Genomic DNA, 23,894 nt, shown 5'->3' on the forward strand with positions numbered 1-23,894 from the left:
ATTGAAAGCAACCTGAAACAGTTCTGGTGACAATATATAATGTGTCATCTTCTTAAATAAAATAATCATAGTGAGTAATTACATCATTATTTTAACAGTGTTGTATTAGTAAAGTTGCAAGCTGTATATACAGCACGATTCTGATTAAAAGTATGCTATCAGGGAACATCTTAGTAGAAAAAAAACCAACCCTGAAACACCAACTGAGTGTTAGGAAAGAGATGTGACATTTTTGAAATATTTCCAATAATTTCACGTTTACTCTGAACTCCCACACAGGGTTGTTGCAGATTAAGTTAAACCTTTACACTCTGTAAGAGCTAATTTAATGTCATCTGGGGAAGAAAAAAAAAGAAGAAAGAAAAAAAAAAAAGAAGAGTCTAGGAATGGTTTAACTAGCATGAAAAATGCTGCAGAGGAATACTGTTTTCCTGTAACTGAAAATACAGTGCTTTTCAGAACACTCTAAAAAGAGCATGCATGTTGGGGGGCAGGAGAAGAAGGGAAATCTTACCCTCTCCCTAAACTGATCTTGTCAGAACAACTACATATGGCATTAAGCAGCCACTGGATAAGAGGAAAAGATCAACCTAAAAGAAACGACTGAGTTTGTCCCAAATTCTACACTATCTTAAGCTTCGGCAGGGCGCAGTAATTAACACAACGGTAATAGTCACAACATATCAAGTGCACACTAAAAACAGTGGGACTGGAGAGCATGCTCTCCCTGAGCACAAACAGCGACTAGCACAGAGCTAAAATATATATGATAGTCTTTTTCTGTGATGGCGGCGATGACAACCCGAGAAAACTATGCCTGCAGAACTGTTCATGAGTTGAATACAAATCAGAAATGCAGATATTTTTTTATTCCCATGTGATAAAATACTAAGAAAAAAAAACACCAAAAAACCCACAAAGTTAAAAAAATAGAAGCCTTTAGAGACAAGTAGTCATTTAGAGGGCCAGCTGTTTCAACAACTCTAATAGCACATTATCACTTATGTCTTGAATACACTTGTGCCTATCTTTGGTAGAAAATGAGACAGCTATCTTATAAGAAGGCAACAAACAACTGTTACCTCCTGAACAGTAAGGGCAGTTAGTAAACAGAAATCTGCAGTTTGTTGTGGTCCTTACAGTCTGAACTACTACAAACACAGCTCACCTGGTTTAAAATCTCATGAAACAGGAATATTTTCACCACTTAAAAACATGCATACAGCCCAATATTCAACCTTCGTGGAACACTGACTGTATTACACCTGACTAGACGGTTTAGCATGCTATGTTCTTAAAAAGACTGATCTACTTTTAGCTTATTTCTTCCTAATGTTTTCCGGAAGAGCCTCTAAAGAACACTTACAAAGCATCCCAACCAGGCAACAAGCAGACAGAGAAGACTATAGTTCCACTGCCCAGAATTCTAATATAGTAACTAGGTGGGAAAGAAAGACCAAATAAGAGTGGTAGGGAATCACTAACATACCTGTTACACTTCCTGTCAACAACTATCCTGTCTATATTAAGAAATTCATTTTTCTACAGGTATTTCTCAATGATCCAAACTACTCCTAAGCTATTTGTGAAAACAAATGACTGAAAAATCAATACCAGAAAGTAGCCTAAAGACATATAAGTGAACATAAATAAAAAGGGGATTTTAAGACAACTGTGTTTTTTAACAAAACATTTTCATATTACGAACTCAGAGCTTTTCCACCATTGATCTGCTGACGTCTAACATTGTCACCTACATTCTGTTCAATTACAAAAATATACAGTAGCTTAATAATGCATTTGATCAAAACACAAAGACATGAGCTCAGATTCCCATATTATTTGGTGCGAAGAAACTGAGTCAGGTTTTTAAAAACGGGACAAACTGAAGAGTATTTTGTATAAAGGGGTACATAACTCCACGGCCCCCTTGTCACAATACAAATGGTAATAAACAAATAGTAGTTGCCAATACATTAGCAGCATAAAGAGCTCTGTACTCAATTACAATCAGATGCATGAGTCTGTACAGATGTATCCACTTTCTTTACTCATCCAATTGCTGCTTTTTAAATACAGTACTTCGTATTATTGTGGTTTTTTAGAGGGCTCTTTGAACAAGCAGAAATACTATCTGTGCACTTCTGATGGAAGTACTTGCAAAAAGGAAAAAGAATTAGTATGTTAAGAGGTTGTAACATGGGTCAAATTTATCTTATGTTTATTTTTAACAGAAATAAAGATTCTAACACATCTTCCTCAAACTACAAAGGTAAAGATATCTAGCGTTTACAATAATTATATTCTCTTATGGGCTGTTTTGTATTGTTTTTCTTTAGCCTAGTAAGCTCTAAAGTATATTGAGAGAATTTTTTTAATAGAACTCCAAATAGTTAAACTTTTACCTCAGTTCAACGTTCCAAAAAATACAAATTTTAAATTCATCAACACCACTTTTTATCTATTTACGTATCAAAAGTTTAGAGCATAACAAAAAACCACCTGTACATGACAAAAGAGCACTAGGAATAAAAGAAAATAAAAATCCCTCAAAATTACTTAGTTAAAATAACCATTCTGTAACTTAAAAAAACCCAACAAGCCAAACCAAAACAACCGAGCTCATACTAAAGTGAAGATTCTGCTGTTAAATAAAATACAAATGTATTTTGATTACTTAATATTTCAAGGTTATCCCTTGTAACCTTACATAAATATCCAAGTTAACACATTGTTTAGGTTTATTGCCAATAATCATTCACATCACATGAAGCTGACTAGATTAGCTGGGGGGGGGTGGAGGGTTTGTTTTTGTAGTTGTTGGGCAGTGGGGAGTGTGCAAGGGTACTGTTTGGTTTGAGGTTGGTTTGTTTGTTGTTTTTGTAAACAAACCACAAGGAAAATAAAAACCTAGGTACTGTAAACCAACTGAGTGCTGCATAACTGTTGCTCAGGATAAATCAATCCATTATTGCACTGTATGCATTCCCAGCAAAGATAAATCATGTAATCCCTTGACCCACTGCTGTATTTCATGTATTGGGTAGAGGCGCAAGGAGAGCAAGACTGGGAAGTTTAGAGTGCCATATATAAAGTATTGTTTACTAAACTTCCCAATTATAAGAAAAATTAACTTCTTGCACCTGATTTTGTAGATGCTTGTTTAATTTTCAATAGTAATACTCTATTTATATTGTGCTGATGTATATAAACAAATGAGAGATTTTAACTCATTTGGGTTTTTTAGATACGTGAAAAAAAGACTAGAACATAAAAGATGCGAAATAAGACAGTGTCAAAGACTTAAGAGACAAAAAATAACTGTGTGAGTTAGAAAAATTCTATAGTATTCTAGACATGTGAAGAGCTATACCAACTTCAGATCAGACACCTACTTATAGCCCTGCTAAATACAAGTGAGAAGTTCTTGACACTGCATCATCATGTCAACAAAATACAAGGCCAAAACTAGAAAAAAAAAAAACCAAAACCAAACACAACCCACACCAAAGTAAGACTTTTTTGACCCTATACAATTTAACTATGTTGCAGAATCACAGAATCATTTAGGTTGGAAAAGACCCTTAAGATCGTAGAGTCCAACCATAAACACACAACCCTCCTCCTAACACACTGCAAGTTGGGAGGCTATCTATCTTCCCCAGGCAGGACCAAGAAATCTCTGGGTCAAATGGGACAACATCCATCAATCCAAAAAATAGAGAATGGATCTTTGCCATGGACAGGACTCTGGAAGCCACAACAACCATTACCCCAGAAAATCATTTGACATGTAGGAACAATTTGCTCACTAAGTGTTTTGACCTTCTTTAGTCTCTGTACAGAAAGTGATACACCCATCATCTGCAGGCAAACTAAGCTACTTCTTAGCTCAAGTAGGATAGATCAGTGCTCCACTGCCCAGCATCACACTTCCAGTGTTATGGGGTTTTCTTCACTGTGAGAAAAACTTCCAGAATTTTATTACCTTGCTGGACAGCCATCAAAATCCCATTTAACAAATTGTTCTAGAACAGCATTGTAAAGCTAGCATGAATTAGAACCAACAGTTTACTTCCAAACATTTTTTTAAAATTAGAACCTCACGTGACAATGAAAGGTATCTGTGTAGCTCATTCAGATTTATCCACTAAGCTTATGATTCTGCAAATCCATGAAATGCATACTTTCTAAGTATTTAATTTTCATCTCATTGATTTAAACTAGTTCTCCCATGTACTTGAAATTAAAACCAGTATTTTATAGGAAAAATTTTCTAAACAAGAACTTATCCTTTCATTTTTCCTTACCCAACATTCCAGTCCATTTCACTATAATTGTTCAAAAGAAACTACAAAGTTTCAACAGTTTCAGATTCCTTCAACAAATCCTATTAAAGGTGTATCACACAGAACTGTTGACATATACATACTAGGACTTAGAAATAGCCTATTAACTGCTGTCCACAGCTAAATTATATAGGCTTCATTACTTCAAATTTGTCCATGTCACCACCTCCCTCCCACATGTTTTTAATCTTCTCCTAAAAGTTTTTTATAAAGCAGCAGCTTAAAAATAGATTAGGTCCAACTTTTTTGTGCCTATTTTATAATATTAGATTTCCTCCCTGCCATATGTAGGATTCCAAAATAAGCTTGCTTTGTTTTAGACTAGATTTATATTTTCACTATCAATTAACACTATAAATTGATTTTTAGGTTTGTGCTTCTTTTCCCTTCGAAAAAATTCAGACCTTTGTGAAGCCTTTTAGAGAGGTAACTAGTTACTTTTCACATTTTGGACGCACTGGCAAGTAGTATTCTCTGTTAAGTCTTGATCTTTGCTTTCAATAACAATTTTTTTTACCATTTTCAGTACCCTGTGTTCTATGTAGTTATTCCTTAATGGGAGTTTTTTGAAAAGCCTTCCTCCATTTTAAGTTAATGTAAGCAAACTTTAAACTATTACCTACTTTCCATTATGAACTCCACAGCTAAATGTCAAACATCTGGTAACAGTTGTCATTGATTATCTTACCAAGCCTGATACCAAAAGCCTTAAATATTTTAACCATTTTACGACATAAAAGGAACAGTGGCAGGAGGTTAATAGGAACTGACCTATTCTAGTGTAAACGTCTGTCTAACTGCTGAGGGGGTTTGAGAGCTGATTTTCACACAATTTAACTGGTTCTTGGAAAAGGAGGACTACAGAAATTATGAGTCAGCTTTAATAAGTTGAAGAACTAACCTTTTGCTCTGTTTGCAGTTGGTCACATCTCTGCTTTTCATGGTTAAGTTCTTTTTCCAGTCTTTCAACTTGATCTCTGAGTTGTGCTGTTTCCTTTTCCAGAACAGAAGTTACCTTTAATAGCTCTTCTTTTTCTTTTATTATTTTTTCAATTTTAAACTGTGAAAACAAAACCATGGGTTTTTAGTAATTTTCCTCCCCTTCGTTCCTATCAAGTAAGTGGATAACAAATTCCTCCAGTGTTTCTGCAGAAGCACAAAATGTGTGTCCTCAGGTACATTATTTTATGATTTTTCCCTTATACCCAAATTTCTGAAGTTTCATTGCTTTAACTGAATAGTACTATATTACCATTAGACAGCACACTTTGCAGTTTCTTGATTCATACTCAAATTTTCCCTCCTTAAGTAAAGTGCCTTTACTGTATCTAAGTGACATCAACTACGGAGGAGCTAATGATGATTATGAGAGCTTGGTAAAAAATGGCTGCAGAGTGGAGAGACATGTACATACTCTAAAGCAATGTTCGACGAATTTCACCCAAAAAATGAATGCACAGCCAAAAGTAAGGACTGGCACACGAACAGCAGCCTTTCAATACTGAAAGGGGGCTTATAAGACAGGCACAAACTTTTTAGTAGGGCCTGTTGCAATAGGACAAGGGGTAATGGTTTTAAACTAAAAGAGGGCAGATTTAGAGTAGATATAAGGAAGACATCTTTTACAATGAGGGTGTTAAAACACTGGAACAGGTTGCCCAGAGATGTAGTAGATGCCCCATCCCTAGAAATATTCAAGGTCAGGCTGGATGGGGTCTGAGCAACCTGATCTAGTTGAAGATGACCCTGCTCATTTCAGGGAGTTGGACTAGATGATCTTTAAAGGTCCCTTCCAACCCAACCCATTCTATGAACCAAGATAATCAAAAACGACTGAAAAATTAATTTTATTTTATTACTGTGAGTACATATCTGAAAAGTAAACAACTCAGAGATGCTTCTCCGTACTAGGTCTCTTACCCCTAAATTTTGAAAACTGTGAATTTGAATACATGCATGTATGTGCCTAGACGCAGCTGACAAAAGGGTAAAACATCTGACGACAAGGTAAGGAAACCTTACTGAGCAATTTTCTAGTAAGCAACTCATACAATCAAGTTGGTTTGGGTTTTTTTGTTGTTTGCATTTAAGTAGTTTTCAGCCTACAAAATACCAACAAGCAAAACATCTTGACTCTGAAGGTAAGCATACAAGTCTAACCACTCCATCTAGCAGAGAACATAAAACACAGAACACTGCTTTAAAACAAGAGCTATTCTCATATACTTGAGCACCTACAATTATTCAGCTTAATTTCCAGGGCTCTTCACTTGTGCACAAATAAAATATATGGGTTCTATAACTTCTTCCCATACAACAAGCCATTTCATACAAAGGGTATCTTCCCCTCTTCCAGTTAGCTGGAGAGTACAGCTGTGAGAAATGGCCAACTATCTGCTCTCTTATGGCTTCTCAGTCTCTGCTTAGCGCTATACCATACCTGTAACCAGTTTAAAATCTTTACTCATTTAATGTGCAAATGTTCTGAACTCCAAATGCTGGAGAACAAGCCAGAAACATATATATTACACATACATATGTAGCTTTTTTCCTCCTGGTTTGTTATGCAATACCTGTAAATATATGTATATACTAAAAAATAAAAGGTAATATTTTAAGAATCATTGATTCAAACCTCAAGAAGTCCAGCTTTGGTGGTCACCACTAACATATCAGAGTTGCCTTCATCTTCCATGGTGAGCAATTCTTCAATAGGGGAAGAGGTACGGAACTGGAAAGGTGTGCTTGCTCCACGGATTTCTCCTTTATGAGTCACATAACAGAACTGGTAAAATTCTCCATCATCATTTGGTAGATAATACCCTATCAAAATAAATTCATATTTGAAGAAATATTTTACACAAGCATACAAGCCTATGTGGAAACAGATTACCAATTCATGTTTGACTTACCAATTTCATGCTTATAACATAAGGCACATATAAATCACCAAAACAGAAGAAAGGAAATACCCTATTTAGTAACTTTCATCCCCCAACCATTTTTCCCAGTTTTTAAGACAAATGCCAAAACAGTGTCAGGTAATACGTGGTATTTGTACATACCACCTTACATACATTAGGTAATAGCTGCTGTTTGTGTATTTATGAAACAGAATCATTAGCAATCAGATGCCCTAAAGCTGGATCAGGACCATGTTATTATGCAACTTGTACACTCACAACAGCAAAGAGTTAGCAGTTTTTTGAGCTTGGAATACCTATATAACCAAAAAAAAACCTAGACAAAGACAGAATAACATGCAATGATAAAGACATCTGCAACTTTATCAGGTTCAATATTTTGCATGTTTTTTGTGAAGTAACCACAGTTTGCTTTTACTATTTGTAAATGCCAAAGCACAGGAATGCTCTGAATGGATGACACAAGCTGCAACTTTCAGGGGAGGGGCAGGGGGGGAGTTTAACAAAGGACTTATTTTTCAAAATTGAACAAAAAATTTCTTCTAGACTTTGCAAGGTAAGAATAAGTCATCTTTCTGGTAGCTATGCAATATTGTAAAGCTTCAACATCAAGCCTCTTACATCACCTAGACTCACATGGTAATATTTGTGGATGTTAAAAAATAATTTCCAGAACTCATGAGATTTTTGCCGTTATTAGTAAATGCAAAAAGCCATATGCCTTACCCAGTTTAATGGTAAGAAACCCAATTGATTTTATTCAGAACACTTAATTATCAGATACTCTAGCCAGCTTGAGTATGATACTAGCACAACAAATCCTCACCTCATGTTCAACCCAGCAGGTGACACCACTCATTTCTGTTCATATTTCGCCACAATTCCCCTTCTAACTTACCATTCATTTCTATTTACCAACTTTTACTCCAGATTCCTGGAAGACTCTTCCTACAACTGGTAAAACATTACACATACTATATGGACAGCACTTGTACCAAGCACTTCATGTTTCCATTAGTCTTACACTTTATTAACTGTAGCTCAGGGAACAGAATCTTAATCTAAAAACTTCAGGATTCTGTGCTTTTAGACCTGACCACTATTTCCTATATAGCACTGCAGTTCAGTTTACCTGATTCAGTGCTTAAATAAGGTGACACTGTGCAGAAACAAATTCAGAACAATCTACTTTGCAGCTCCAACAAGTTTTAATACTGGTTCAGACAAACTTATTTTAATACTACTCAGTCTTTTTTCCTGTATCAAACAGGTATTGGAAAGAACAGATTCCTAATTATTTTCTCCCAGCACACCCACTTGATCTTAAAAAAAAATCCTTAAAGCATGCTGCACAACGTTTACTATTTATCTCAGTTAATTAAACTCCTGTAAGCTCTACTGATGTCATCTCAGTAGCACTAAAATACCTTGCCAAACACAACTGGGAGACTGAATGGAGACTAATCTGGCAACCCTGTAAAAGTAGAAAACTGTCAGCATGGAACATAACAGATAAGGCAGTTACTTAAGTGTCTTCATGTGTGGTAAAACTTCTAAGGACGAAGGACTGAAAATGGCATGTAGAGTCCTAAGTTTCTAGGTCACTTCTAGTTTCAGTCCAACCCAAATTCATTCATTCAGTGAATTTTGGTAACTGCAAAAGAAATGATCTCCTTCCAGTTCCTACAGATCATACATACTTTTCATATATTTCAAGGTTATAAAATGATCAGATCACATGGATATGATCATCAAAAGTACCAGAAAAAAATTACTTGGTTAAAGAGAAAACACAGTGAACTCATCGAAGCTACCACTATTTACAGCTTTGACAAGACAAAAAACTAACAAGGTAGTAGTCATTTCAGGATTTCAGTTATCTCTTCTATAAACGTTAAGCTTTTAAACACACACACACACACAAAGACTAAAGCAAACTCTGGGAAGTAAAAAAGAACATAAAATGGTACATAAAATTCTGTTAATAAGCAGAAAAGCAATAAACAAGTTTAATGGAAGTGCTCTTTTTACATGCAACTTTGAATGTGTGTAGATTTTTTGAGATTTGTGATGTCCTGCAGCAACACATTTAACGCAGTCAATGTGCAGAACAAGTATCATCTCAACCTCTGTTTTGAACCTTTAATTTGGTATCTTATATTGAGGGCTCCATTTGCTTCTTTAAATACAAACAATGGATAATCCACTCATACCATGAGCAGCTGATTTTAGAGCCATCACCCACTATTCATTATTTCCCTTTCCCTGGCAGAAGTAAGTTCTGAAGGTCACCTAGTCCAGCTTCCCACTCAAAAGTGTTGTCAGCACCAGTCTGACACTACTATGGCTGTGTCTAAGCAACTGTATGGAATTCCCATCCTTCCAAACCAGGGATGCCTTTTCAAGTGCTGCACTGCTCCCTCTTGGCAGAAAAAGAACCTCCCAGGCCACAATCCATGGTTATTGTCCCTTTTCATGCTTAGTGAGAAGAGTGTGGCCCTCATCTTGGTAACACCACACCTTTACACAGAAACTATTTAATTTTGATCTTTCTTGTCACACTTCGTTCATTCATTCTACTACATCTTATCTGAGATTGCAAAGTAGACTGAGATGATCTGATCTCCACAGTGTTGAAAATGCAGTTGAACTATAGATTTGTACAGCAGTGTAACGTTTTCCATTTTGTTCTTTATTCTTAAAAACCTCAGTCCTTTTCATCGTTTTCATCAATTCCTCATTGTCAAAAGGTCTTCTGCAACTCTGACTACTCTGAACCTTCACCAAACCATCATCTGTGTTATTTATTATTTGACAAGGATCACTTTACATTGAGAACGATGTTTAAACTTCGGAGACTGAAGACAATGTAAAAACACAATGGATTAAGAGATTCCAAGATTGAAAAGCCCTGCTGATGAATAAACAAAGTCACTTCCTGTATTTTAATAGTTTCCAGTGAATCTGTTCTATTAGTCATTAATATTGTCCATTACTATGTAAAAAACATTGTCATATACTACTCACAATTTTGTTGACGTCTAAAAATAAGACTGGACTTCACACAGTGAAATGTGGAAAATCCTCCTCCCATTTATGTCTGTTGTAGTGGCCAGACAATCGCTGAATACTAGGTGCCCACCAAAACTGCTCTATCACTCCCCTCCTCGACCAGACAGGAGAGAGAATAATATAACAAAAGGCTCATGGGTCAAGATAAGGACAGGGAGACCACTCAGCAATTACCATCACGGGCAAAGCAGAGTCAACTTGGGGAAAACTAGCTTAATTTATTGCTATTCAAATCAGACAAAACACCTTCCACCCACCCCTTCCTTCTTCCTGGGCTTGACTTAATTCCCGATTTCTACATCCTCCTCCTGAGCAGCACAGGGCAACAGGGAATGGCTGTTAGAGTCGTCACTTCATTGCACACGTCTGCAGCTCTTTCCTCCTCACACTCTTCCCCTGCTCCAGTGTGGGGTCCCTCCCATGGGAGAGAGTTCTCCATGAACTCCTCCAATGTGAGTCCATCCCACAGACTACAGTTCTTCACACACTGCCCCACTGTGGGTCTCTTCCGCAGAGTGCAGCCCTTCAGCAAGAGACTAGTGCGGGTCCCCCCACAGGTCCACAAGTCCTGCCAGCAAACCTCCTTCAGCATGTGCTTCCCACAGGTCACACAGCCTCCTTCCAGCTTCCACCTGCTCTGGTTTTGGGTCCTCCATGGGCTGCAGGTGGGTATCTGCTCCAGCATGGACCTCCATGGGCTGAGGGGGACAGCCTGCCTCTCCATGGTCTTCATCCCAGGCTGCAGGGGAATCTCCGCTCTGGTACCTGGAGCACCTCCTTTCCCTCCTTCTTCACTGACCTTGGTGTTTGCAGAGCTGTTGCTCTCACATATTCTAACTCCTCTCTCCCACTGGTGCAGGTTTGGAGGGTTTTTTTCCCTTCTTAATACGCTATCACAGAGGTGCTAACACTCACCGATTAGCTCAGCCCTGGCTGGTGGTGGGTCCATCTTGAAGCCAGCTGGCATAGGCTCCATTGGACACAGGGGAAGCTTCTGGCATCTTCTCACAAAAGCCACCCCTGTAGGCCTGCCACTACCAAAACCTTGCCATGCAAACACACTACAGTTTGTAAAAGTCTAGAACTGTTATACAACCCTCAGCATCATAATGAAAAAATAAATATTTAAAAAGCTAGGCTGGAAAATACAGGTAGACACTGCTTTATATTCACCTTGAAAAGTCAGCACACAGTTAACAGTTGATCCTTCCACATAATTTTCTGGCATAGGTGACCAAAGAAATGTGTAATAATCTCTTGCAGTACTCCAACCAACCTAAAATAAAAGCAAAAAAAAAAAAAAAAAAAAAAAAAAAAAAAAACACCACCAAAACGTTAAGCAGGAGAATTTGTTATACACAGTTAAGATATCATGGTCTGGCCTTTACAACATACTGTAATATGCATATTTCTGCTTCAACGTGCAATAAAAAGATACTTAACAATGTTTACAAATCAGGAATATTTTAACAAGCATGTCAAGAGATTTAGCATGAATTTTATTAAGTTGTTACCTAAGGCAATAAATGGGTCTAAGGCAATAAAAGGGTCTATATAAATTAAAGCACCAGACAGTTTTCACTATACATTAAACTACTATTTGGTTCGTGATTTTTTTTTTCCTATAAAGATATACATTACTATATTAAAAATACACCAAGAAAATCTCACTATAAAATTCAGAATTAATATTTTTGTAATTTCTGTCAACACTTGACTATTTTGTGTCCATAACCCAACAGGTTTGTCAGAAAACAAAAATGAAGAAATTAAACATAGCTCTCTTCTCTACCAAAAAGGCCAAATCTGACATGGCTACTTTAGACAATTTCTGCAATACAAAAGACCAGCATTTTACTGGAGTACTAGTGCTCCCATACATACATGCTATGGGTGCACGGAGGGAAAAAAAATGCACGAAACACTAACTTATTGAAGTTGGAGCAGTCTTCCCACTAACTTCAATAAACACCTGCTTTTAGATTTTTTTTGTAACAGTACAGTTCTGTACAGTAAGAACTGCTATCCTCTGGAGAAACTTATCCCAACAAGTTTGAAATACATGCACCTAAACCTAAAACCCAAAACAACTACTGTAAAGCAATGGATATTAATAATAGTGTAATAGTAAAGGAGAAGAAGAAACCTGCTTTATTCCACTGACTAAAAAAAATTATAGAAAAGCTTGTCAAAAGCTAGGTGTAGTATGATTTATCAGTAACCGAGTATACTGTCTTGAAAGAGTTAGAAAGAGGAAAGGAGAGAAATTGTTTACCAATTTTTATCAGGCAAGACAGCATTTCAAGTAGAAGAAGAAAAAAAAAAAAAACAACCACACAACATAAAAATCCCACCAAGAATTATGAAGTTACCAATCATTAATTTTATTACTTCAATAGATGCGACTTCTGAACTTTCATACCAAATCCTCCTTTATAAAGGATACGTTGCAATAGTATGTTACAAAAGCATTAAGAAAATTTTTAAGTTGTCAGCTTTAAGAAAAAAAAAAATAAAAAATGGAGATTTAGGCAAAGAGAAGAGAGAACTGAATGTCATTCAATAGCAATTATATATGTATACAGCATTACACATTTCATGTATAAAAATAAATAATTAGCATTAGAAAAAAATTGTGAATAGATTATTCCATAGATGTCCATTACACTTCATTTTGTATTAAAAGTGTGGTGAAAGCTAATGTTGGAGGGGACGGACAGGACCTGGTCTGAGATGACCAGGCCTTCGTTATATTCTTTAAAAACATCAATGAATAACAGCAAAATCAATTTTCATTTTGCTAACTACAGTCACTTCTTGAAGGCAACATTCATTAGAGACAAGCAGTTCAGGCTTCTGACTCATCATCTAGAATGGAATCATCTACTACATCTTAAGTCTATTCTCAGGCAAAATTTTGAAGATTTCTGTGTCTCCTATCAAGGAGCTTTTACAGATGTCAGTGAAATGAGATTTCCTGGGGTTGTTATTCCCACACTGTTAAGCATCTCAGAAATAACAAGAAAAGCTCTTCCAGTAACCTGAAGGAGGGTGGTGAAAGCAATTTTTCCTCAATAAAAATTCACAGGGAAAAAACATTTCGCAAATTTTCACATTAGCCATGTCTTCAAATCGAAGTCTGATGTTAATTACATCTTTTTTGCTGAACATGCTTTTACCTCAAAAAATGGAATCATATACCATTACTTGTTGCCCTAAATAAAGCAGATATCGCTTCAAATGTAGTTCTCAATGTATGAAAAGTCTCCATCTTGTTCTTTTTGATTTCAGAAGGGAAACTGAATTTTGTCAGGAACAAATACAGAAGTAATATTTTCATCCTACTCTATAGTTTTCATTTCTGTTTAAAAAAAAGCACACAACACACACACACTCCGATTCTGACGTTATTTTCCTGAGTGAAATAATATCCTTCCTTCTGATAATTAATACTTTGGAAAACTTAAAAGAGAAGGAACAAAATCAAGTTAATATAAAAACAAAAATGGTCCCTCTGGGAGATCAGCTCAACTTCTGATTAAATTTTTTCTCCGAGATTGTAGCTTTTTTTTTTTTTTTTTTTTTTAGGTATCACATTGATTTGTAAATTAAATGATCTATTCTGAAACCGTAAGTTATTTTTATGAGTACTTTACCTGTACCAGTAATCCACATAAGCTTTATATAACCTTAAAAATCCTTTAGCCATACTGATAAAAACAAGAGGAGCAATTATGCTGAGAACAAATAACTCTCCTGGCCTGTTTCTCAGCAGGTGATGTATTTCCAAGTGTGACTCTAATCTGTGGGATACTGATAGAAAGAACTGTGTGACACATCAAGAGCTAGTGAGCGATACATGTGGGGTGAACTTCCCAGGGTATTTTCTCCAGGTACTCCTCCTATTTCCTTTCACCCACCATCTGCTTCCCCTACCAAAGCTCCCCATCTTATACTCTTACAATCCCGAGAATCCAATTATTTCTAAATGGGCACACGCAAGGTATCAGCAGGTGCAGACTACACAACGGCTCTTTCCGCTGCGCAGGATTTCAGCAGATGAGGGTCTTCCCTGCTACAGGTTGCACATGTCAAAATGTGACAGTGCAGAGAAGGAAGTATTAACAAATCTCATCTTCCTCACAGCTGCATACATTTAAAAAGGGGAAGTTTGTGTATTCTGCAGTAAAGCAAGTTAACTTGGTAACATTATTCAATATCCTTCCTACTGAGCAATCACTATCATTAACTGCCATAGGATTGTTTCTTAGATGAAAGAAACAAGGAGCAAAACCAAAGTAATGACACGCCAAGAAGAAAACAAAGGCAAAATTAAGTAAAGGATGTTTTAGGTCCAGTATCTAGATCTTTAAAACCTGTTGATAGCTATTTAATTTTTTTTTTAATCAAACCTTTATATCTTTTGACAATATTGTCTTTTACAAGTCTAGTATGAAGTACACAGTGGTTCAGAAACACTCTATGGCAACAGATTATACTATCACAGATATGAGACTATAAAAACACATTGGGTGACTCAGCAATAACCTAAATGTGACCTCTGACAAAGCTGTTTCTTTCAGCCTAGAAGGAAAAACAATAGCTGCCTAAAAATAGGGTTACAACTAGATAAAGAAATTTTAAGATTGCTTAAGGGGAAAGTAAATAAAATTTAAGGTAAACTGAAACTAGTGGCAAAAGCTACAGAAGAAATCAACAAAAAAAATGATGAAGAGGAAGATGGGAGTACTTTTCAACAGCCCCACAATGATTTTACAAGAAAAACAGAACAAAACACTGTAGCTGTGGAAACTAAAATGAACAGCATCCTCATCATCAGGCATATTAGCTTGGAAAAAAGATTTTCATTTAAGTGAAAGGAATCAGAAAACCTAAACTATTTATCTGATTGCTGATCAAAGCAACAAAACTTATTACAATTAATACAGACTATCTTCCAGGTTAGTCTCCAGAGGGAGAGAAGAGTCCAGATTCCCCACAAGGACCTGTTTGTTGTGAAGACCTTATCTAGACGGCACCAACAGGAAAAAAAATTGCTACTTAAGGCAAATGTCCATGAAGGTGGTTTTGTTGTCTTTTTTGTTGTTTCTTTGTAATTATTATTTTTAATTAAAAAGACAATTACAGCAACTGGCCCATACAATTACAATTCTGCTTAGGACATACTAAAAAAGGGCAAATTGAAGCTTTTCTTGTAAACATAAGAGTTTGTGCATCTGCCTGGTAATAGCACAGGATTCAGGAAATCGGACGATTCGACAGGTAGGTGTTGTCAACTACAGTTAGCATGGGGTAAATAGTATCGATCAGTAGTGTACACTGGAGAAAAACTGAGAATGTTTTAAAAAAAAGTAATTTATTTACTTATTGCATATGTAGTTTTAAGAAACTTTACAGTTACTGAAATGCCACTTCCTGTGAAAGCTATAGAATTTGACATAGTGATACCTGAGCACAGACTAAAAAGAGTTCCCTGGCCAGAATATTCTTTAATCTCATAATTTGAAAACTTAAAGGTAAGCTTTGTTAAGTTAAAAGCAGATAAATTAATCCTAGTATTTCCTTTTCAGAAATATTTTCTCCATAGAACAACATTCAAGAAGCAGATAAGGGTTAACTTGCCCCCTCGCAAAAGCTTTTGCAGCTGATGCTCCAGTTCTTGGGATGAGGTAGCTCCTTTGACCCTACCATACTTACACTGAAACACCAAGGACACAAAATCTATTGGGGGGGGGGGGGGGGGGGGGGGGCAGAAATATCTAAATGAATCCTAAATCTGTTTCGATTATTCGTATCTCCAAGCTTCTCTATGGTAAGAGTTACCATGACAATCCCAGAATAGCAACAGAGCAGAAGAAAAGTTTCAAACACTGACTTTATGTTAGAACTGAAAATTAACAAGTAGAAGCAGAGGAATTCTCAAATATTTGAGAGGGCCTCAGCATGAAAATAGAAAGTAGCAGAGCGGCTTCTTTAGTTTGTGCCCAGACTCTCTCTAGTACTCTACTAGAACATGAATGCATGTTAAAAAGTAAATGAAGATGCTATTTAAATACAATTTAAATGCTCCATAGAACTTTTATCACAAATTTGTGTCTATTAGTCTTTAGTCATTCCTTTTCCACATCATTCAAACTCTACCTGCCTCAAAGTTAAACAAAAAAGCCAAAACAAAACCCTAACAATTTTACACCAAAGTAGAAAATGGAAATAAGTGGTTAAGTATGTAATTTACTGGCATCTTGCAGTATTATTTCTATTCAAAAAACTAAGAAAATGGAAAAACAACAGAACTGGCATAACACGTCAGAAAACAAAAGCAGTCAAAGTTCAGTCTTTTTTTAATCAGAAAAAAAATCTTCAAACCTTTAAGAACAGGAGTTTGACCATTGCAACTACCAAAACAGCTGATGACTAACAACGACCATGTGTATTCATGAGAACATTACAGAAAACACACAAATGCTTCTAAGAAAGATTTGCAAATTTCATTTCTGTATTTGAACTTCAATAACAATGAAAAATAAGTCAACTGAAATTACAGCCATTATAAAATATAGTTGAAATCAAGCCTTCAATTGCATTGTTTCATCTTCTGTTTCTTTCATTTACTGACGAAGTTGTAAAAATTTATGATCTAATTACTCCAGCTGCAAGCATATTTATTTTCATTAATAATTAGAACTTAAAAGCTGTTAAAAACCTGGATGTGAGAAGAAAGATGTGGAAATTCACACTTAATTCCTGTTTAGGCTCACGTGAAGTTACAGGCCTATTTTGCAATGAAGAGTATATTCTGATGTACTAAAATGTGAAACCAAATTAAAAAAAAAAAAAACACACCACACACAACACTTAATTAGAATGCCAACTAAAATGGTATACAAACCCAGAAACAAATACTTACATAATATGCTTTTTCATTTTAAATTTATACTGTTGACTAGAAGAGAATACAACACAAAAAAAAGTACTCAAAATCTAGAGTAAGACTTTCAAAGTGAAAGCAATTCAACTGAAACAGTATCTCGATCAAAATCCCTAGACTTTGCCATTCTACAAAAACCTCAGTCGGAACTCCAGTGGGGGTCGGGGGGAAAAGGGGGGAACACACAACACAGCAAACAAAGTATTGTCAATTACTAACATAAACCCAAGTTCCAATCAACGTGCTAAAGCTGAAACAAATGCACATTAGTACTTTCTTACCATCAGAAATCTTAAAATAAATGAGAACTTTCAATGGGACATACTGTGAAACTTCCTGTGAGCCAGGATGAGTAAAAGGGGCACAGTTTACTAGTCTAACTTAAAAACTTGGCATGGGTAATGGCAGACATTACAATATCCACGTTCAATCACACAAACATTACAAATTACACAAGAACTCCAGCATAAATGACCTGTCAAACTACACACAAGACTTGTGAACTATGAACTCAAGTTCATCATCTGATGTGTTGACTGGCTGTGCTGATACCACTGCTCTCTCAGGAATTCACTGAAAACATTTTGCTCCGAGTCAACTCCTAAAAAAAATATATTAACTTGCTTACTTCTTAAACAAAAGAGCACATAAGACTTGGATGATGCAACTTCCCTAAACCAACAACAACAAAAAAATAGTCCATGTAAGATTTAGAAATAAAGTCTGCTAACCTAGTATTAATGCATTCTATCGTCTCCATTTCTCTACATTTAATTCTCACAAACTCCACTCAGATATCCATTTTTCAATTAGAAAGTTGTGCATAAATTCCCATATTCTTGCTTCCAAGATGTTAACCAATAGATTAATAACCCAGGAATCAAATCCTACTGTTACCTTCTCAGCCCATGTTTTTAAACCAAAAACATGACTAAACATCATGTCTCCTACAAACACGTCATATCCAGATTATGTTACGTACAAATGTGTTAGTAAACCAAGCCTTATTTTATTTAATTATCCCTCCATAAAATGGAAAGCTTTAATGGCCATTACAGAGTAATCTATTCACTATATACCTACTTTTAAGCAAAAAGGCTTATTTCAATTTAGGACATCATAAACTACTTTTTAGTCATAGAAACCAACTCTGTAGTCAGAGCAGAAATGTTTAAGTCTGGTAGAGGTTAAGACGTCTAACAGCAAGCACTCTGCAATTTCACTGGGCAAGTAGGGACAACCCAACTGCCCGCAATACTCATACCAGACAGGTTTTCCTTCTACTAATAAACAGGCATATAGTCATCATGAAAAGTTTTTTTCTTCTTCTGTGTTGCCCCACACTTACAAGCAACTTTCTTACTGAAATGTCACTCAGTGCAATTAGCTTTCCCCATATTCACATTTCGCCAACAGCTGCTAATAAGTAGTTTTTATACTAACTGAAGGACTTTTCAGCTTCTTGTACCCTGTCAGCAAAAAGCCTGGAGGGACACAAGAAGTTGGGAGAGGACATAGCCAGGACAGCTGACCCAAACTGGCCCAAGGGATATTCCGCACCATAGAATAACATGCTCAGCATATAAACTGGGGGGAATTGGTGGGGAGGGGCAAAATCACTGCTCAGGGACTGGCTGGGCATTGGTCAGTGGGTGGTAAGCAATTGTACTGTACATCACTTGTTTGTTTTGGGGTTTTTTCCTTTAATTTTATGTCTCTCTTTTTGTTATCTCCCTTTTCATTAGAATTATTATTAGTGGTAGTAGTATTATATTTTACTTTATTTCAGTTATTAAACTGTACTTATTTCAACCCACAGGTTTTACCTTTTTTCTGATTCTCCTCCCCATCCTACTGGGGGGTGGGTAGGTGAGCAAACAGCTGTGTGGTACTTAGCTGCTGGCTGGGATAAAACCACAACAGTCATTTCTTCTTCTAAGCCAATTAACAGATGGAAAAAGTAAAACATCTGGGGGCAGCGAACCTCATACTGAGCAAACTTACTGATAATTTACTGTTAACACTGACATGCTGCTAACATGATACAATTTTGAACACATGCATAATCATCGAATAACCATATAGAGATGCCAATTCTGAAAAAGTCAAACTGTACAAAAGATTTCAGAACATGGACATAAGAAAAACTACTTATTAAAGTATTAAGTACACCTCAGTAACATTAAGGCATAGGCATTTCAAAATAAATTAAACAGCGAAGTCAAAGCTACACTCTTGGGTTTTGTAGTATGTCTGTGATCACCTTATATCACATGCAACTTGTGACTTACCACAGACCAAGCCATTTAAGACTTCTCTTCAGACATGACCTTGCTGCTCACACAGAGAGAAAAATTTGTTTTACAGCAGTATCCCTAAAGCTGAAACATTCTGGGGTAGAAGACGGCTACAAGGTACTCTAGACTCTTAACGAAAAGCCGTAATGTTAAGACGTTCTCTTATGCCCAGACCTGAACCAGTCCATCTCTGCTGAACGTTACGAATGTATTCAGGCAATTTTTTTACCTTGGGCTGTTGAGAACATATGGTATTTGCTGCAGTATCAAAGTACTATCAGAATACTAACCTATCATCATCATTATTGGTTGTATTTCTACGTCATAGTTCAGAAGAATATGTCAAAATTACGTTGGCAGACTGCCTAGACCAACAGGATCAACTTTCTCTCTTATTAGGTATAAATCAAAATAAAAACCAAAACAATATGAACTCTCTAAAAGAAAACCTGTTACATATGTAAATGACTGTCCAGGAAATTTTATGACAGATCAAAGAGTAAAAGTTACAGTTTACTTTGAAAGATAAGCATAAAAATGTAACAAAAAAGGGTGGCTGGAGTTTAAGTGAAATACTCATTTACTATCACATCTCATGATATAACTATAAATTAGCACAACCTTTTACTTCAAAATTCTTACCAGCTATGGACCACTTTGTTATGCCCGCTCTGCCTCTGACCACACAAACCTCCCATAGCAAATATTTTTAGAAAAACAGTGACACTAGATTGGAATTAAACTTCAAACTGCCTTGTTAAAAGTAGTATCACGTAAACCCAGATCATCTTTCTCTTCATCTAGTTTAGAAACAGTGAACAAGGTTGCCACAGATTTCTTTTTTTTTCCCCTAAGAAAAAGATTATCTCTGTTAACAATTTACAACGTGTTTCCAAAGAAGGCAAATCAGAAATCAACAGAATCACTCTAATTCATGGACACAGCAATACTCAAAACATTCTGCATTCCAGTAATTCTATTCCCAGCTATTTTAACAATAGGACACACTGTGCACTACACATTCCTGTATCTATCATGCCCCGCTATGCAGTGATGATTCCATGCCAGAAAAGTTGTATTTCTACATGCGTGTGGACAGTAACACATCCAGCTTTCGCACTACACTTCATAACATGATCTGTATATATGGAAGTAATTGGTATCCTAAAAAAAAAAAAAAAACACCCCACCCTAAACTACAACAAAATCAGGACATTGAAATGACTCACACAAGTTGTACTGTTATTTGCAGTCCAAAGGAGACTAAATAACCCAGGTACTTTACAAAAACATACCTATATTGTCTTGATAAAACACAACCACCAAGCTATTTCTTAGGTGTCCATCAAATCCACTGTTAAATTCTGCTACGGAACTTTCTGACCACTGACAAGTTAATTCTGAGGTTTGCTATAAATCAGTACATTGAAAAGACAGAAAAAAAGTTGCATGCAAATACAGGTACTGCACTGATGCACAAACAGTAGTTCAGGTGCGACCTCCTAAATACCGAGTACTCTCTCACAGCAAGCAGGCACTTCTTGTGTTCAAATAAGTTACTAAGAGCTTCCCAATCCTGGTTATTTAGTTTTTCCTTATGTTAAGTTACCAGAATGTCAGATCACCATTTTTAAGCTGTGGATATTAAAAATGTAGACTTCAAGAAACTAAAGATTTCCTTGGGGGTACATGTCTACATGTCAACATTCTCAAAGAACGGTAATGTAGATTACTTAGAAAAATATACCAACTAGAACCAAGGAACAGAAAAGTTTTGATGGAACAGCTAATTAATGACACAGCAAGACCAAAGCCATTAGCTTAACATTACCTGCTGTCACAGGTCTTTCCAGCATGCTAGCCTCAGCAAAATTAAATCTTCAGAAACCCAGAAAGTATTATGATACACCCCACAAACACCCACACCTTTAACGCTACTCTCTTGAAGCAGTATCTTTATTATGACCGTAACGTTCTTTCCTTGTGCCTTTGAGACACATAGTAAACCTGCTTCCTTTAGTATACTGAACACCTGACAGTCATATTTGCACATACATGCCCTAGAAAGAAGAGTAAACCCTGCTTGCTAAAAGCCAAGCAGGTTTTTCAAACAATTATGCATATCTTGACATTATGGAATAATAATGCAAGAAATATCACGTGGCCATACGATTATTTCACCCTATTGTGAAATAAAGTCACAAGATGTAGATTTCCCTATCCAGAGATTAAGACTACCTACCAGACAGACTGTTTTTGCAACCAGACATAGCGCATGTATTATTTATTTTTCCTCATTTCATAGGTTTAGATTTGGATTGCTCTTAGGGTCCCTCCAGATCTCAATTAATCACAAATAAGCACAAAAGAATAAAGAGGGGACACTGGTATTGGATGATTCTGGGACTACAGATATCCTATGAAATTAATCAAGAATGATAAGCTTTCTCTCCTCTGACTCCACACTATGAACCATCAGGCTCTTCCACACAGACATCCTCACTAAAGGGAAAGCTGATCTCAAATTCTAGTTCCCATAAAACTGCATGAAGAGACAGACTCAGGATCAGGATGTCCATGCCAAGTACTAGAGCAGTACTTATCTGTAAAACTGCCTTTTTTTTCTTGGTAACAAGCAAGGACATAACTTATGAAGATCTTTTGGCACTTGATTACAGATGACCCTCCAGAACATCACAAAAGCAAGAACAAAGAGCTGCAATCAAAGACAACAGATTTGAAGACTGAGTCAAGACCTGGTTTTAAGCCTCCTGTAGGGGACAAGGAAAAAAAAAAAAAAAAAAAGAGATGAACATATACAAAAAAAATAAAAACATTGAGTATTCAGAACTTCTGCTGTGAAGGGTAACATCACCTTTGCTGTTGTACTTCCTGTCCCTCCAAGTTTTTGCCAAAGTTCCAATATCAAAAGTAACACATGCCTTTAGATAAAACACAGTTTGCAAGAAAATTGGTATATCTGAATTAATCCTCTTACGTGCAACATTATCCTTTCAGTTTATGAACAATGAGTTTGCATTTTTTAAACCTACTACCAAAGTGTTTTACACTCAGCGTTACAGAAGTTCTGCATTTAGCAACTTAAATCACACCAAGAACAAAAAACACATCTCATCTATGATATATGCAGAGAAGCTGGTGGAACCTGTTAAGTTTCAGAAGAACTGTTATTTGTTTGCCAGTGTATTTACTCCTTTGTCATAACGTTGTATGCCACAGACCTAGCTCAGGTCTGAAGTTCTAGACCTATTCTAGCTCCCAGTAAGTCCTTTTTGATACTTCTGATGGAGAACAGGGAGGCAGTACTTTATCTTGCTTGGCTCCTTATTTTAAGTTGCTTTATATAACATCCTTGAGAAGAAGGTATCTGTAAATATGCAAATGCAAACATGAAAGAACCTGCTGTTGTACCCTTCACTTAAGCCAGTATCTTTTCACAGTATAAAACAGAAGCCAATACTCAGTGATGAAATACCTGGAATACTCAGTACTGACACAGGAAACTGGAAGCACTCTAGTGAGGGGGGAAAAGTTCGCAACCATTAAGTTTAACAAGTGAAAAAGAATGTGTACCAGGTGGAAAAGACTGATATAAAGAAGAATAAAATGAAATTATATAATAAATACCTAAATGAATAAATAACTACAATAAGACACACAGAAAGAAACTCTTACAAGCAATTTATGGCTCCTACCAAGGATTCAATTTCTAACATCACTTTTTCATGCAAGCTGAACAACACTAATGGCAACTACAACACTCACAAATGCAAATCTACAAGGAATAAAGAGTCTATCAGACATGGAGTGCACATTATGGAAACATTTAAAAAAATCACAAGCTAGAAATTAAAGAGTCAGTATATGAAATCAGGTTTTGTTTCTGAAACTATTAGCTCCATTTCCATTTAAAAAGGAAACAAACTACAAACCAAACCCTTAAAAGCTGCTCTTCAGAACAGAACTCTAAAAGGATTTGAAAAAGCACCTTCAATTGTCATGCCACATAACACAGCCAAGCCAGTAAAGTAGGCATAGTAGCCCTTCTCCCACACACCTTCCTAGTCCACTTGTTTCCATCACAGTGATGCAGCACAGTTGCCCACTGCATCACACAGTGATCAAGCTGAAGAACCAAAGCAGTTGTGAAATAAGTTGGTAAAAGCTGGGAAGTAGGGACTACATTTTTCTGGCAGATCGCTTCCCTGATCCATTCCACTGTGCAGCTGCACAAACACCTGGAGTAGCAAAACAAACCAGGTAATAATACAAGGATATAAAT

General features: G+C 36.3%; 1 protein-coding gene across 7 annotated transcripts in view; it reads right to left on the reverse strand.

The window, feature by feature from the left end:
* The window catches only part of TAX1BP1 (Tax1 binding protein 1), a 66,309-nt gene that overhangs the window by 35,942 nt on the left and 6,473 nt on the right, over positions 1–23,894 (reverse strand). For all 7 annotated transcript variants that reach the window (XM_080386497.1, XM_080386498.1, XM_080386492.1 and 4 more), the window contains 3 exons: positions 11,519–11,621; positions 6,985–7,172; positions 5,251–5,409 (listed from right to left, as the gene is read on the reverse strand). In XM_080386497.1, coding sequence (XP_080242623.1) covers positions 5,251–5,409; positions 6,985–7,172; positions 11,519–11,621 — 450 coding nt within the window. The remainder of the gene's footprint in view (positions 1–5,250; positions 5,410–6,984; positions 7,173–11,518; positions 11,622–23,894) is intronic.

Source organism: Falco punctatus, assembly GCF_963210335.1.
Source record: "Falco punctatus genome assembly, chromosome: 4".
Lineage (NCBI taxonomy): Eukaryota > Metazoa > Chordata > Aves > Falconiformes > Falconidae > Falco > Falco punctatus.